Below are 16,351 nucleotides of genomic sequence, written 5' to 3'. Positions count from 1 at the left end.
ATATATAAGAAGATGGTGAGGGTTGCGGTCAAAAGTGAAACAAAAATAGTTTACAACTATTTATTTTCCGACGTTTCGCCCCACTTTGCAGGGCTTCATCGGGGCTGCTAAAATGAATCGGTTGAACAGAAAGAAACAATGTTTGTTTCTGTTGTAAACTATTTTTGTTTCACTTTTGACCCCAACCCTGACCATCTTCTTATATATCATTTTTTAAGGTCAACTATTTATACATATAGAAAATATAAATTAGTTGATTACAAACTATGGACAAGACAGTAGTAGGTTGATTACATTATTATTTATATACATATAAATGTGAGCAACAATTTATATGTATACCTTATATTACACCTCATTATTATTTTTATTATTAATCTTGCTCTCTGTTAGGAATATTGTTGTTGGAAAATTTTAAGTTTGTAATTGTGTAAATATTTTTTGGTACAATTAAAAAAAAAAAAACTTTAGCATCTTTTTTACGATTTTCGGCACGACTTCGGCTTTTGAAAGGCCCAATTTGAAGAACCCTGTCCATAAACTCAACAGATTCCTGGTTTTCTCATGGCCGACAAAAAAATAAATTTATGTGGTATTTGGTCGCGTAAGGTCGTTCGTGCAAAATGCTTCCTCTGAGATCCATTTCCGTCAGTTGTTCCCTCGGCACTTAGAACCACTCCCGGATCTACTAAAGGAACAATAATTCCTTTCCTAAACTACTTGGCGGACCATTTAGAAAGAGGTGATAGTATGCCGCAAAAGGAACATAAAAGTTCGTATGAAGGAAGGTCAGGTTCTGAAGAATAGAAGACAATTAAAAGTTTCATTATTTAATTTATTTAAGGTAAGTAAGTTCTAACTGCAATATAATAAAGAGAATAACATTTTCTTTAAGAAATATGGTTTGGCTTAAATAAAAATATTGAAAATGGTAGTAATAGTAAAACAAAAATGAAAACTGGGTTCTATTTCCTTCACCAGCCCTCTTTGTGGTACCGCTCGTTATCTAATGTTACACAGTATGGTCCAATCGGTAGAAAAACACCGTTGTATTATTACACATGGGTTCCTATAACCCTTTTATCATTATAATAGTACAAGAGCCCAAAGGAGAAAAAAAGAAGTTATCAAACCCCACTTTCTGATTACTTTAATGAAAACTATATTTAATTAATAGCCAAAATTGATGAGTCTGCCAAGTATAGGTAGGGGGAATCAAAAATGGCGGCTGTTTCAAAATCTTAAAAAAACATTGATTTTTTATTCGGAGCTCTATATCATAAAAACTACCAACAACACTAGAAAGTCTAAGAGCACATTATTTAAATAAGAGAAAATTTGCTAAAATATGAGCCCTAATAGAGCTATTTACGTCAAACAGTTCTCGAGATATAGCTATTTAAAAAGAAAAATTTCTTTAAAATCTACTGACTGATTAGTAGTTAGTAAATTTATTTTGGGAATTCTATATCTCAGGAACTATGTGACGTATAGATGTCTATTAGCACTCAAATTAAAGCTAGTTTAATGAGCTATAAAGTAGTTATTGATGTTTATCTTCGTAAGAGTAATAGTTTACATGAAATTTGCTAAAATAAATTGATTTATAGTTGTTCGGACAAATTTACATTTGCCAAATTTATATTCATATGTGAATATCATAAAAACTACTACCCCTACGAAGATAAGTGTCATAAACTACTTTATAGTATGTTAAATTTTCTTTATTTTGAGTGTTGGCAGACATATGTGCGTCTTATGGATCTAGAGATATATTTTTTTCAAAAATCCAACATTTTATACGAACAAGTAGAAATTAACATTTTGTGAGTTTATTTTGTCAAATATCATAAAAAATACTACTCTTACAAACATAAACATAATTAACTATTTTGTAGTAAATTTAACTAGCTTTAATTTGAGCACTAGCAGACATCAGTACATCCAATGGCTTCTGTAAAGTTGGTCATAAATCAAATTTATTTTAGCAAATATCATGAAACATACAATTCCTTTTCTGAAGGTAAAGGTCATAAACTTCTTTATAGTCCATTAAACTAGCTTTAATTTGAGTGCTAATAGACATCTGTACGTCACGTAGTTCCTGAGATATATAATTCTCAAAATACATTAACTGACTACTAATCTTTCGGTAGATTTTGCTTTTTAAAAAGCTATATCTCGAGAACTATTGGACGTAATAGCTCTATTAGGGCTAATATTTCAGAAAATTTACTCTTCTTTAAATAAAGTTCTCTTAGATTTTCTAGTGTTGTTGGTAGTTTTTAAGATATAGAGCTTCGAATGAAAAATTAGTGTTTTTTTAAGGTTTTGAAACAGCCACCAGTTTTTAGTCCCCCTACTTATACTTGGCAGACTCATCAATTTTGATTAGTAATTATACATAGTTTTTATTGAAGTATCAAAAATTGGGGTTAGATAACTGCCTTTTTTTCTTCCCGTATCTTGTACTATTAGTTTGACTTTTATGAATGAATTTGTGTTATATACACACTTTAATAAGTAATAAACAAATGAGTTATTTATTTTTATATATTTAATTGGTTTTTAGTTGTTGGCCGCATGCACCCTTGTATAGATTATTTTGTAAGTAGTTTTAATTTTTGTAATTTATTTTTTATTAAGCGGCATTTTTGTTTATTAATTTGTTAAATGAATGGACCTTTACCAGAATACTAAAAGAGCCTTATAAGTGGACCGATAGTGAAATCTTTGGTTTATTTTTAATAATACATTATTCCTGTTTTGTTTTTTTCTCAGCTTCCTGTTAGGCTAAAGACAACACTTCTAGATAAACTGTTTCATTCTGGAATCTTCATCTTCGTATAAATGGAGTCAAGGGTTTGCTTTAGAATAGTATGCAACTGATTTGATAAAAAGATTAATGTGAAATTATTTTTTTTTCTTTTTACGTAAACTTATTTTTAAAGGGGTGATAACCGTGCTTAAAAAAATTAAATATTGCGTTTTTACTTTAATTGAGGCATATAAGATTTAACGAATTCGAAAACTAGTACCGGAGACCATTAATTTCTTAATTGGATTCAATTCAACAGTCTACGATACAATCTGCTGAGTTGAAATACAAATCTTAGTTTTTTTTTCTCTTTCGACCAAGACTCCTATTGGAGTCCTATACTACCTAACCATGGTTGAGGGTCAAAGTTCTTGTTGTTGTTTTGTGGGACCGCCACTCAATGAAAAAAGTCAACCTCCCGGATTCGAACCGGCACCGCCAATAGACATCAAATTGTAGACTGTGTCTTAACCACTGAACGATGGGCGGCCCAAGAGGATCATAGTTAAATTTTTTATTGAATAATAATAATAAAACATGCTGTCATAATTAAAGGTAACAAATATTTGCGTTCTAAGTATTTATTTATATCATATATAAAGGAAAAAAAGATAACAAAACACTAAGAAATAAATCTGTACCACTACAATCCATGAAGGGTCAGTACTTCGTAAGGAAGTGCTGTTACTAGAACAACGGTTGTATAAGGAGGTGATTTGGTCAGAATCGCGCTAAACTGCTATTTCTTTTCTATCATGGGTATCACCTTTATGAGGCTTGGTGGAACCTGGAGGGCTGCCGGACCAACAGGATTGTCTCACAGCTACAGCAAGAGAATAAATAATTATCTGTAAAAATTGACCTTGGAGTTAGTGGCAAATTACAAAAATAGGCTATGCATAGTTTATACATTATAATCCGTAAGCTATGTTGGAGGAGTGGGGTAGCTTAGTGCGTAAGGCACTGTGCTGCTTAATCCAGCTGTAGTAAATGATCATTCATTCTGTTACTGTAGCCGTGAGTCTAACCTGTGGGTTTGGATTCCTTCTAAATTATCCAGCCACTACAAAGTATATCCCGTAATTGACAGTAATTCCGGCAGTACAAAGTACTGAACCTATTTTCACTCTTGGATTGTAGCGGTATTGTTTTTCATTTCCATAAACTATGTGATGTACTAGCTTAAGATACTAACTAAAATTCATAAAAGTTATATTATTTATATAAAATAGATTTAAGGTTGACAAAAAATTAATATGAATTATATAAAAATAAATAAATATGGTTTAAATAATACAATATACCACTAGTATGTTGAAAGGTAGCCAGCACATCGTGAAGACTAGAACCACCATCACCATCATCTTGATCATCTGTAACAATATGTTATCAATTAAGTATTTTAGATTTATAGGAATAGTTTAAATAATAGATTTATAAAAATAAAATCAATAGGTAATAATTTAAAAGTAATTATTTATCCATTTATTTTCTTACTAATCAAATCAATCTAGTAAAAATCTAGAGATCATAAACAGTTTCAGTTTTAACACAGACCACAGGCTGATAAGAGCGGAGTTAAATGTTGAAAAGTTCAAGGAAAAGAGTCCATTTAAAGTGAAAAAGAAAACTGTTAATCTTCAAGAACAAACCTAAATAGAAAAATTCGGTGCGGCTTTTCTCAAAATATATTGAGAACAGTCCAACATGTAGAGAAGAAAATACTCCCTTTACTGTACAGGAAAAATATAACTTCATCTCTAAATCTATTGATGATACAATTACACAGGTTCCCAGCTTCGTTAGAAATAAAAAATGTAAACTATCCGAAGATACTAAAGAACGTTTTATTATTCTCAAAAGGATAAAAGAAAGAAGTGATACTTCAGAAAGCAAAAGAAAAAATCTCACAGCCACAAATAATCAAATTAGGAAAAGTATAAAAGAAGATCTGGAAAAACACAACATAAATATTATAGAAAACATGTTAGCAGAGAGCAGGTCTTCAAAAAGGATTCAAAAGGAACTCTCCAAAGGCGAACAATGGATGGTTGCTCTGGAAAACAATAGAAGAGTGGTCGTAACCAATAGGGAAAATATGAGCAGAGTAGCCACAAAATATTTCAAAAAACTTTATAAAAGGAACAGAGAAACTATAGAGATAAGAGAAGAAGGAAAGATTGCCAAAAATTTAGGGTAAGTTTCACCAATAATGGAAGAAGAAAATTCTTTTTATTTTGAAAAACTCAAATCCCAGAAGACTCGGGGCCGGATAACATTAGTAATGAAATTTTAAAAGCAGGAGGGAATAACCTTTTCTTTTTTTTTTTTTTAATAACTTTATTGAAATTTATTACAAATATATTACATAATACATTTAGTAAATATGGTTGTAGGGGCTATAGTCTTTTTTAAATGGAGAAATAAGAGAGATGAAGAATAAACAAAACCATAGATCTCAATATTATATTAGCTTAAACACATACATTATAGGTTAGAGAATAATCTCAATAATAAAAGAAAGAGTCCCTCACAACTCATAAGTCAAAATCACAACTAATAAAACTTTCACCAAACTAGGACAAACATACGCACTCTCACTTTTATTATCACTGTCCCTGAAAAACAAAAAAAAACTTCTCCTGCTCTCGCTTGTCAGTGTTGCCCACGCAGTGTTGCCATCTCACAATGGTCTTAGTTAAAATGGAGTGTTACAGGCGTGTAGAGCAACTACCCACTGGTTGCACTCTAATGACATTTTACATTAGCTGGTCTCGTGGCCATCTTCTTTTTAGGTGCCTCGGAGGAATGTCAGGAATGGAAGAGGGTGCAAGGTTAGAAACTAGAGGGTTTGAGTGGTTAGATAGTTTATAATGGAAGGAGTGATATCTGGTTCGGGCTAGATCGGTTACATAGGGCACATTAAGGTCTTTATGTATCATTTTAGGGAATAATATAATTAAAGAACTGACAGAATTGTTTAATTTGATTGTACTCAAATTATAGCTAGTTAAATTTACTATAAAATATAACTTTCATATTTGTAGGAGTCGTAGTTTTTGTGATATTTGGGAAAATATACTCACAAAATGTTAATTTCTAGTTGTTCGCATAAAATGTTGGAGTTTTGAGAAAAATATATCTCTAGATCCATAAGACGCACATATATCTGCCAACACTCAAAATAAAGGCAATTTAACTTACTATAAAGTAGTTTATGACTCTTATATTCGTAGGGGTACTAATTTTTATGATATTCACATATGAATATAAATTTGCACACAGATTAAAATAAAATAAATAAGTATTTTATGCTAAAAGTAATAAATATAAAATTAATCATTATAAAAAGATAGCAAATATAATGCAAAGAATCAATGAATATACTTCTTCTTCCTCTACCTCCTGTGTGCCGTTAAGCGTGGAGTCGCAGCCTTAGTCCATCTAGTCCACCGGCCCCTGTCCCTGGCTAAAAGAGCTGTTGCCATGGCAAAACTTCATGAACTGATGATTGGAGAGGAATTTTGCAGCCCTGGAGGAATCTCATTTTTGAGATGGGATCAAGGCATTGGAATATCGCTGAACCAAATGCATTAGTCTGAAAGTAGACTATGTTGAAAAATAAATGCAGTTACACCGAGGTAAGACACTTCTTTTTAGTACATTCTGAGAATTTTTCAACCACCCTCATACACAAAGTAATAAATATAGATAGATAGATATGATTTTATTTGTGAAAGACAAAGTCTAGTACAAATTCATAACACAATATACAATTACAAAACAAAACCTGAGTCTAGTGCTCCATTACAAAAACAATAAACAAAAGATAAAACAAGTTCTCTATAACAAAACAAAAAAAAAATGATTGGGTAATACACAAATATTAACATAATATTAATTGCTTCATTATATTTAACTTAAAATAATGAGAATTCTTATAAATAAACGAAAGCGTGATATAAATTGGCTTCGAAAAGTATTTACATAATAGAATTTATATATCACATACAAAATTAAACTTATTACATATTGCTCCAATGTAAATATAGAGTCTGTTCAATTTGGCGTCACTATCAATGTTCAATATATTTTCAATGTTTTGTAGGTCGCAAGATACGGATATGGGTGGCTTTAATATATTGTTTATTTTCGTCAAAGGTTGGAGAATGTAGGAGAATGTGGTACAAACTATTATTGAAATAATTTTTGCAGGATGGACAGAGTTCGTTTGCCTTGAAAGTGATGATTTTCCATCTGTGGTGTGGTTTGATATGCTCCAGGTTTCCTACTCTTAGTTGGCTGATGCACCTTATGTTTTTAAAATTTAACCTATACGTTAAATATGCTTCAGGTTTCAGTAGGTTAAAACTGCAGAGCGATCGGTATATGGGATTGATGTTTGAGTTCAATGCTCTATTGGTGTCAGTTGAGAAGTTGTGGTTTAAGATCTTACAGAGTAATAAATATATACATAATATAAAAGTAATGATGTAAATAAAATTAATAAATATATGTGTTAAATATGGAATTGAATAGGTATATAAAATAATGTAGAAATAACATTATTTTAACAATGAGAAATATTGAAAAAACAAAGTTGAGGTACTTTCGTTAATTAAACTCTGTCATTTTATTTCAATGAGGATAAAACCTTTCTGATATTGATGTTTGTTTTAATTTACAATGGAATGGCGAGTTTAATTAAAATCGTTAGAGCGTTTTTTATGAAAATCGAAAAAAAAAAAAATGTGGAAATTCAATTCTATAATTAGTACAAGATTCCAAGAGGAGAAAGGCTGTTACTTACCTCAATTTTTTATTACTTTAATGAAAATTATGTATAATTACTAGTCAAAATATATTAATTTTAATTGGGTGGAATAAAAAATGATGGCTGTTAATGCGTTAAGAAAAATTAATTTTATTAGACGATCTACAACATTAGAAAACCTAAGAGAACATCATTTACAGTAGAGTAAATTTACTAAAATATGAGTCCTAATAAAGCTATTTATGTTTAATAGTTCAATTTATATCTCAAAAACAATTTGGCGTACTGATGTCCATTAGCTCTAAAATTAATGTTAGATTAATGTGCTATAAAGTGGTTTAGACGTTTTTCTTAATAGGAGTAGTAGTTTTTATGATATTTTTCAAAATAAATTCACAAAACGTTAATTTTTGTTTTTTCGGGTAAAATATTTGAAAATTTCATAAAAATTAATACTCCTACGAATATAAACGTAATAAACTGCTTTGTAGTACATTTAGCTAATTTTAATTTTATTGCTAATAGACATCTGAACGTCAAATGGTTTTTAAGATATAAAGTTTTCAAAATAACTTCATTGTTCATTATGAAATGTTTATTTTTTAAAAAGCTATATCTTAAAAACTATTTAACGAAAATAACTCTATTAGTGCTCATATTTTAGCAAATTTACTCTACTTGAAATGACGTTCTCTTAGGTTTTCTTGTGTTGTTCCAACTGTTTATTAGATATAAGGCTTCGAATGAAAAATTAGTTTTTTTTATCACTTTGAAACACCCGCCATTTTTTATTCCTCCTACCTATACTTGGCAGACTCATCAATTTTGACTAGTAATTATACATAGTGTTCATTAAAGTAATCGAAAATTGGGGTGAAGTAACTGCCTTTTTTTTCACCCCGGATCTTGTACTAACACACTGACACTTTTTCGAGATAATGTTTATTGGACTTAAGGGACTTCAAAACATATGTTTTCGTTGAAAAACTCGACGCATGATCAGCAATACTTTCCCTGATTATATATTCCATATATAGGTAAATGAAAGTAAATATTTTGCATTGAGCTGTCGTTTTTTCACCCTATTTGATATATCATATTTTTTTCTGTTGTTATAACTTTCTTCTTATGATTATTTCAGTGCACTATTGAGTTTATTGACATAAAATCCGTTTTATCTTCATTTTGGATAATAGTGTCAATAATTTTCAAGGTCTATGGGGTTAGTACGAAGAAATCTAAGGAAAGTTGTGAAAACTTTGAAGGTCATAATGTCAAAACACGATTATAGTTTATAGTGCGTCTTGTGTCGTCATTATTTTCCAATTAGATAAACTCGACAACATTTTTATATCTTTCTATATTAAATTGGTTGACTTTAATGAACCGAAAAATTATGTAAATTGATTGCTTTTGACAAGGTTAGGTGCTGCACAGCCAATTAGCTAATCACTTTCAAATCTTAGCTGTTGGTAGTACAACATAACAGAACACAAGAACCGTAAGTTACTTTTGTTTATTTAAGAAAAAAAAAATCATTCAAAATATCCATTTAACAAAATATTTTGTCACCAGGATATTTTTATAAGGTATCTAATATATAACAATCACTATTTGTTTTTTCGTATTTTATGCGTTGACATAACGTTCATCCGATGAATATGGTTGTGAATGTTTACAAAATTAAGCAATTTTGGTGTGTAGCTTAGAAAGTATAGATTTTCTTCATGTTATTATTTCGATTATCGATCGACTTAATCGATTATCCTCTTTCTGAGGAATAAGACAAAATATTAGAGATTCTATTAAATGAATTTTTTTTCGATAAAATTAAAAAAATAATAATGAGGATTTCAGTAAATTGGGTAAAAAAAATTGTTTTCTGAAAAAGCGAATCGTATTAGTTTATAGCGTTGTATGAAACCTTTAGGAAATGGTATTTTCACTAAAATTAAAAAATAGAATTTTTTTTAATTTAATTCATATTTATAAGTTTATATAAGTTTGTTTATTTTAGGTGTGCGAAAAACAAATACTAACATTATTTTTCTATTTAAATTATTTTGTCCCACTGTGCTAGGTAAGTCGGTCTATATTATTTCGATACTGTTTGTTATGAAGTACCTAGTACCTATCAATTTTTTTTCAAATCCAGAATAATAAAAAAATATTGGCAGTTTAATTATTATTTTAATATCTACTTATTTATTGCAATTAACAACTGTATTTACATAAAAAAACACAATTAAGTAAATTTGATGTAATATAAAAATGGGATGATACAGGGATGTAGAGAAACTACATATTGGTAGCACTCTAATCATATTTTTACACTAAAAGGTCTCGAGGCCATCTTCTTTTCAGGCGCTTCGGAGGTCTGTCAGAAATAGAAGAAGAAGGAAGGTTAGAAACTAGAGGGTTTTCATGGTTAGGGAGTTCGTAATGAATGGATTAATATCTGGTTCGGGCTAGATTGTTTACACATTAAGGTCTTGATAGATGATTTTATTTGTGACAAAGTAGGGAGCATTGAGGATTTAACTAAGGAATGGATACAAGAGGAATTCAAAGGTTTAGTAGCCCCAAAGCTCAACTCCATATGTCCAAATTGGCCTTATTATAGTCATGTAAATCAGTCGTTTGTAATGAATTGGAAGTTTAGGCCGTTTTATAGTACGTGATGTAATAGTCGAAATCAACTGCAGTTTTCTATCTTTTTAGTTTTGTGTGAGGATTCCAGTTTAGTCGTTAATCCAATGTAGCCGATCAGTTTTACAGTGGGTAAGGGCAACATTATTGAAGTATACTGTAGAGCAGTCAGTAGGTTAACGACGTAAGGTTAACCTTTCCCTTACTTGGTATTGGTAATCGACTAATTTATAATTTTAACCTAAAAATGGCCAACATAAAGAAAAAAAAAAATTGGATTCTCGGGACAGTATCGAAAAATTTGAGCTGTCTTGAATGGGTTAATACCATATAGGTCTTATCCTCAGAGAAAATGTCTGAAAGGGTTTAAATACAGAATTTTAAAAAGATCTTTCTCTCAGAAGTACATTTAATTTTTTTTTATTAAAAGTGCTTAAGAATTAGCAATAACCATAAGTGTATACATACGAAATATGTGTACATAATTTTATTGATAAATAAAACAGAAAAAATAAAAATAAATACTGGAAGATATTGATTGACCGTGTGTAAAGATGAAAGGAATATGGTCCGGGTGCGGTCAAAAAAACTCAAATAGTAGAATATACTATTTTAGTATATTCTATAAAATAGTATTTCTATAAAATAGTATTTCTATAAAATAGTATATTCTACTATTTGAGTTTTTTTGACCGCACCCGGACCATATTCCTTTAAAAAATAAATACTGATTGATCTGATTTGAAGCAGAATAACCGAAACCACACAATTGTGTGACTGCGTCGTTATCTTTTCTTTAACTTTTGTATTCTTCCAAATTTAAAATTAATATTTGTTATAGTCTCCTTGAAAAAAATCCTAAAAAACTAATTCTCATAGCAACAGAAAAATAAAAAAAATTTCTTCATAGCTTGCGCCTTCTCTGGTCTTAAAATAATTTTTTTGGTATCTTCAAGTCAGCAGGCTTATATTTCCTAGCGTATCTTCAAGAGGATAATTATTTGAAACAAGTGAGATGTATAAGACTTCCGAAATAATATTATAATAGGAATATGAAAAAAAAAATTACAAGATTTGTTATTTATTATTGGTTCTATATACAATAAGTTATCTTCGTGGTTCTATATATAAAGTATTATACTATATAATAGTCGTTATTGTGACAATTATAAAAAAATGTAACAAATCAAAATACTTATGAACAATTTTATTGCTTTATAAAAATATACACAAAGCATTTGAAAACCAAGCAGCACCATTCTTGTAAGCATATTTATTTATTATTCTGATCAATCTAATTTCTGATTCCGTTGGCGTTTTGGAAATTAGAATATAATTGAATTATCGGAACTGATTGGGAAATGAATTAATAATAATGTTAAATGATATTCAACGGAGAAATTCATGATTAATCAGAAATAATAGTTATTTACATAAGCAAGGATATAATATAGTATTACGTCATAGACAACGCGATTTATTACTAAAAAACAACCATTAGCAAGGAGATTTATTGGGAAATTAATGTCAATTTTATTTTAGTTTAGTTTTTAAACTTAATATTTCTATTCCCACCTGCGAATTTAACAACACCGAAAACCAGTGAGTTTATTTGTGATAATGTTTTTTACTCTTTACAATACATGTTTAATGTTTCCAAAGTATTTTCTGGACGTTCGAGACTCGTTTAGTAGTAACTTCTAATAATATAAATGAAATAGAAATAAACACAAATTGATTAAAAATTAACAACAAAAAGGAAATATTATTGTTTATATACATATCTATAACTTTAAAAGGAAATCGAAAACATCTATGATATAAAATAATTTTAAAAAATAAATCAATCCTTTATTTTTTTTTTGCTCTCTTATTTATTTATTTTTTAAAAAATTTGTTTTTTTAAATTCGATGTTTTTAATTTCGTTTTAAACTTAATATATATGTATTTAAGCCATAATTTTTCTTTTTTCTTATTTATTTTTACGAGGGTAAGTCAATTATAATCCGCAATATAGTTATAAAATTTTATTGTAATCAAATAGGAAACTTACAAGTACATTATTGTTCGACATAGTTCCCTTGCTTTTCAACGAACTTGGTCCATCGTTGTTCAAGCTTCATGATGCCCTCATAGTACAAGAGCCGAAGAGGAGAAAAAAGGCAGTTATCTCACTCCAATTTTTGATTATTTTAATGAAAACTATGTATAATTAGTATTCAAAATTGATGAGTCTGCCAAGTATAGGTAGAGGGAATAAAAAATAGTGGCTGTTTCAAAGCGACAGAAAAAACTAATTTTTCATTCGGAGCCCTATATCTTAAAAAGTAGGAGCAACACAAGAAAACCTAAAAGAGCGTCACTTAAAGAAGAGTAAATATGCTAAAATATGAGCTCTAATAGAGTTATTTACGTTAAATAGTTTTCGAGATATAGCTTTTTAAAAAGCAACATTTCATAAAAATGTTGTATGGGACATTAGTTAGTGAATTTATTTTGAAAAATTTATATCTCAAAAACCATTTGACGTACAGATGTCTATTATCACTCAAATTAAAGCCAGTTTAATGAGCTATGAAGTAGTTTATGATATTTATCTTCGTAGGAGAAATAGCTTACATGAAATTTGCTAAAATAAATGGATTTATAGTTGTTTGGATTTTCATTTGTCAAATGTATATTCATATGTGAATATCATAAAAACTAGTACCCTTACGAAGATAAGTGTCATAAACAACTTTATATTAAGTTAAATTTCCTTTATTTTGAGTGTTGGCAGACATATGTGCGTCTTATGGATCTAGAGATATATTTTTTAAAAATTCCAACATTTTATAAGAACAACTAGAAATTAACATTTTGTGTGTTTATTTTGTCAAATATCATAAAAACTACTACTCCTACATAGATAAACATAATTAACTATTTTGTAGTAAATTTAACTAGCTTTAATTTGAGCGCTGGCAGACATCTGTACGTCTAATGGTTTCTGAAATGAAGTTTTTCATAAATCAAACTTATTGTTCGAACAACTATAAATCAATTTATTTTAGCAAATATCAAGAAAATTACTATTCCTAGGAAGGTAAAGGTCATATACTTCTTTATAGTCCATTATACTAGCTTTAATTTGAGTGCTAATAGAAATTTGTACGTCACATAGTTCCTGAGATATAGAGTTCTCAAAATAAATTAATTAACTTCTAATTTTTCAGTAGATTTTTATGAAATTTTGCTTTTTAAAAAGCTATATCTCGAGAACTATTGGACGTTAATAGCTCTTTTAGGGCCAATATTTCAGGAAATTTACTCTTTTTTAAATAATGTTCTTTTAGATTTTCTAGTGTTGTTGGTAGTTTTTAAGATATAAAGCTCCGAATGAAAAATTAATGGTTTTTTAAGGTTTTGAAACAGCCGCCATTTTTTATTGCCCCGAACTATACTTGCCAGGCTCATGAATTTTGACTATTAATTATACATAGCTTTCATTAGAGTAATCAAAAAGTGGGGTGAGATAACTGCTTTTTTTTCTTCCCGGCTCTTGTACTATTATAAAAGAAGGTTTTCGGTTGAACTGCGAGCCAGGAATGCACCGCTTCTTGCATTGCTTTGTCTGAGGTAAATCAACCGCCTCAAATCCCTCGAGTGGACCAAACAAGTGATAGTCAGAAGAGGCAAGATCGGGACTATATGGAGGATGAGCCATTACTTCGAAATTGAGTTTCTGGAGCGTTTTAGCATTATGCGGACATTGTCATGGAATAACACAGCACCTTTCGACAGCAGTCCTCGGCACTTGCTACGAATTGCAGGTTTCAGTTTGGCAGTAAGCACCTCACTGTAACGTACACTATTCATTGTGGTGCACCTTTCCTCATTATGCTCCAGTACTGGACCTTGTGAGCCCCAAAAACCCGTATGCATCAGTTTTTTATCACTTGTTTGGTGCCTGGTGTTGATATCAGTCCAGCTAAAGTGGTATAGTCTAGCTACAGCGTAAGGACTACGCCATGGAATTTGTGAATTGAAAGTGAAGGGAGCATTCCGTTGGTTATATTTTTAAGATATACTAATTTATAAGTAATAATATTATTTGTAAAAACAACATCCGGGATTGACCGACAAGTTGGGCATTTAAAGAAACAATCCAGTGTTTTGAGATTTAAATTGGATACCCAATAACGCCTGTTGAACGGATTCGATACTTAGGACTCCATATTGACAAGAGACTTACTTGGAATCCACACACAAGACTGAAACGACAAGAAACTTCTCGTAGATTCCGATTGCTACAACACTTACTTGACAAACGCTCTAAACTTCCCATTCACTACAGAAAATTAGTATACACTGCTATAATCAGACCACTTTGGACATATGGCATTGAGCTCTGGACTCAACCAAACCATCAAATTCCTCCCGGATCAAATCCTTACAATCCAAAATCCTACGTAAAATCCTCGATGCTCTTTATTACGTTAAAAATAAACTCATTCACAAAGACCTTAACATCCCATTCGTTGCAGATTTGACCCAAAACAGATATGCGTCTTTTCATCCCAAACTCCTTACCCATCCACCATTAATTCTTAATCTTTCATCATTAACATTCTCTGATAATCCTCCGAGGCGTCTGAAAAGAAGATGGCCACGGGACCTTCTAATTTAATTTATTGCTTGAAGTACCACCAATGGGTGGTTCCTTCCCAAGATTTTCAAGTGTATATGAAACATACAACATATTTACTTATTGTATCTATTATTTGTACAGTTGTAAATCACATTAAATAAATAAATATATACAAAGTATTATTTTTTTTCATAGATTAACATCGCTTTTGAATTTAATTTTAGAGAAAATTCAAGATGATGGAGTTAAAAAAGAAACTTTAGTCAACAAATACAATTACTACAGTTAGTAATAGTTAGTAGTTACAAATACAATTAAAATAGTTTCATCTCCAAAATACTAAAAATTTGATGTTTTCGGGTGCGTATTATCATTAAATTTTTTTGTATAATAATATCAGATTAAAAAAAAAATCAATTTTCATAAAAGCAGACGTTTGAAGACTCAATTTCCAAATTGCACCATTAGTAAAGTGCATGTAGTGATAACGGAGAGCATCTGAAACAGAAATTTCATTAATTCAGAAAATTATGTTTTATTATATTTTTTATTAATATTAATAATTCACTTTGCTAGGGAGAGACAGAAAGTTTTATAACTGATGCTGTTTCCAAAGATAAGATAATATTTGAGTATATATAGTTCAATAACATGGATATAATTATCACTATGATTATTGAATATCGGAGTTTTACTAACAAGTACCGTACTATGTAAACTATTATCATTTCGATTTCGAGAAAAATTAAAATAATAAAACGCATAAGTAGTGACTAATGAAACAAATGAAGGAATAACTTTCAAAGTTATTTTTTTGCAAAACCAAAAAAAAAAAATATTAGATATATTTTTGCTTTTTGCAATTTATCGAAGGTAGATAATATCGATCTTGGACAAGGCATTGACAAATTTGATACATTTGTTAGAGTTTTACTGTAAAAGTCCAGGAATGTTCTGCTGTCAGAATGTAAGAAATACTTAATTATATTTAACATGTAATTATTGTATTACATATCCTGTATAAATGGTATTATGTCCTGTAAAAATTGTCTCCTATTCGTCAGAATGTAAGAAATATGTAATTAAATCTAACACGAATTATTGTATTACATGTCCAATATAAATTGTATTATGTTCTGTGAAAATTTTCTGCTGTACTTCGGAATGTAAGAAATATATAATTAAATGTAACATGTAATTATTGTATTCCATGTTCTGTAAAAATAAATTTCTGTACGTCAGAATGTAAAAAATACTTGATGCGGTGTAGATGGAGTTGACCGTAGATAACTGATTGGAGAAGATGGTGGGGGGGAGGGTGCGGTCAGCAAAGAACAACATAAATAAACAAAAAAAATGTTCAATTTAGGCCGACGTTTCAACCTGGCTAAAACTCAGTTTTTTTCATTTTAAAAAATAAAATAATATTGTATATATTATTTTATCATTATGTTATTTTATTTATTTATTTTTCATACA

The 16,351-nt window shown here is 29.7% G+C and overlaps 2 protein-coding genes across 2 annotated transcripts in view; one reads left to right on the top strand and one right to left on the bottom strand.

Moving 5' to 3' along the window:
- RYa-R (RYamide receptor) overlaps positions 1–16,351 on the bottom strand; it is a 707,678-nt gene that overhangs the window by 4,175 nt on the left and 687,152 nt on the right. Inside the window, exon 5 of the mRNA XM_067048067.1 lies at positions 4,123–4,191. Coding sequence (XP_066904168.1) covers positions 4,123–4,191 — 69 coding nt within the window. The remainder of the gene's footprint in view (positions 1–4,122; positions 4,192–16,351) is intronic.
- The window catches only part of LOC106678979 (uncharacterized), a 49,871-nt gene continuing 42,573 nt past the window's right edge, over positions 9,054–16,351 (top strand). Inside the window, exon 1 of the mRNA XM_067048088.1 lies at positions 9,054–9,093. The gene's annotated coding sequence lies outside the window, so the exon portion shown is untranslated. The remainder of the gene's footprint in view (positions 9,094–16,351) is intronic.

The sequence above is a fragment of the Halyomorpha halys genome, unplaced genomic scaffold (genome assembly GCF_000696795.3).
Source record: "Halyomorpha halys isolate HHAL.00 unplaced genomic scaffold, Hhal_1.1 Scaffold12.1, whole genome shotgun sequence".
Classification (NCBI taxonomy): Eukaryota; Metazoa; Arthropoda; class Insecta; order Hemiptera; family Pentatomidae; genus Halyomorpha; species Halyomorpha halys.
Note: the sequence above shows the minus strand (reverse complement) of the source record. Positions and strands in the feature narration are given on the sequence as shown.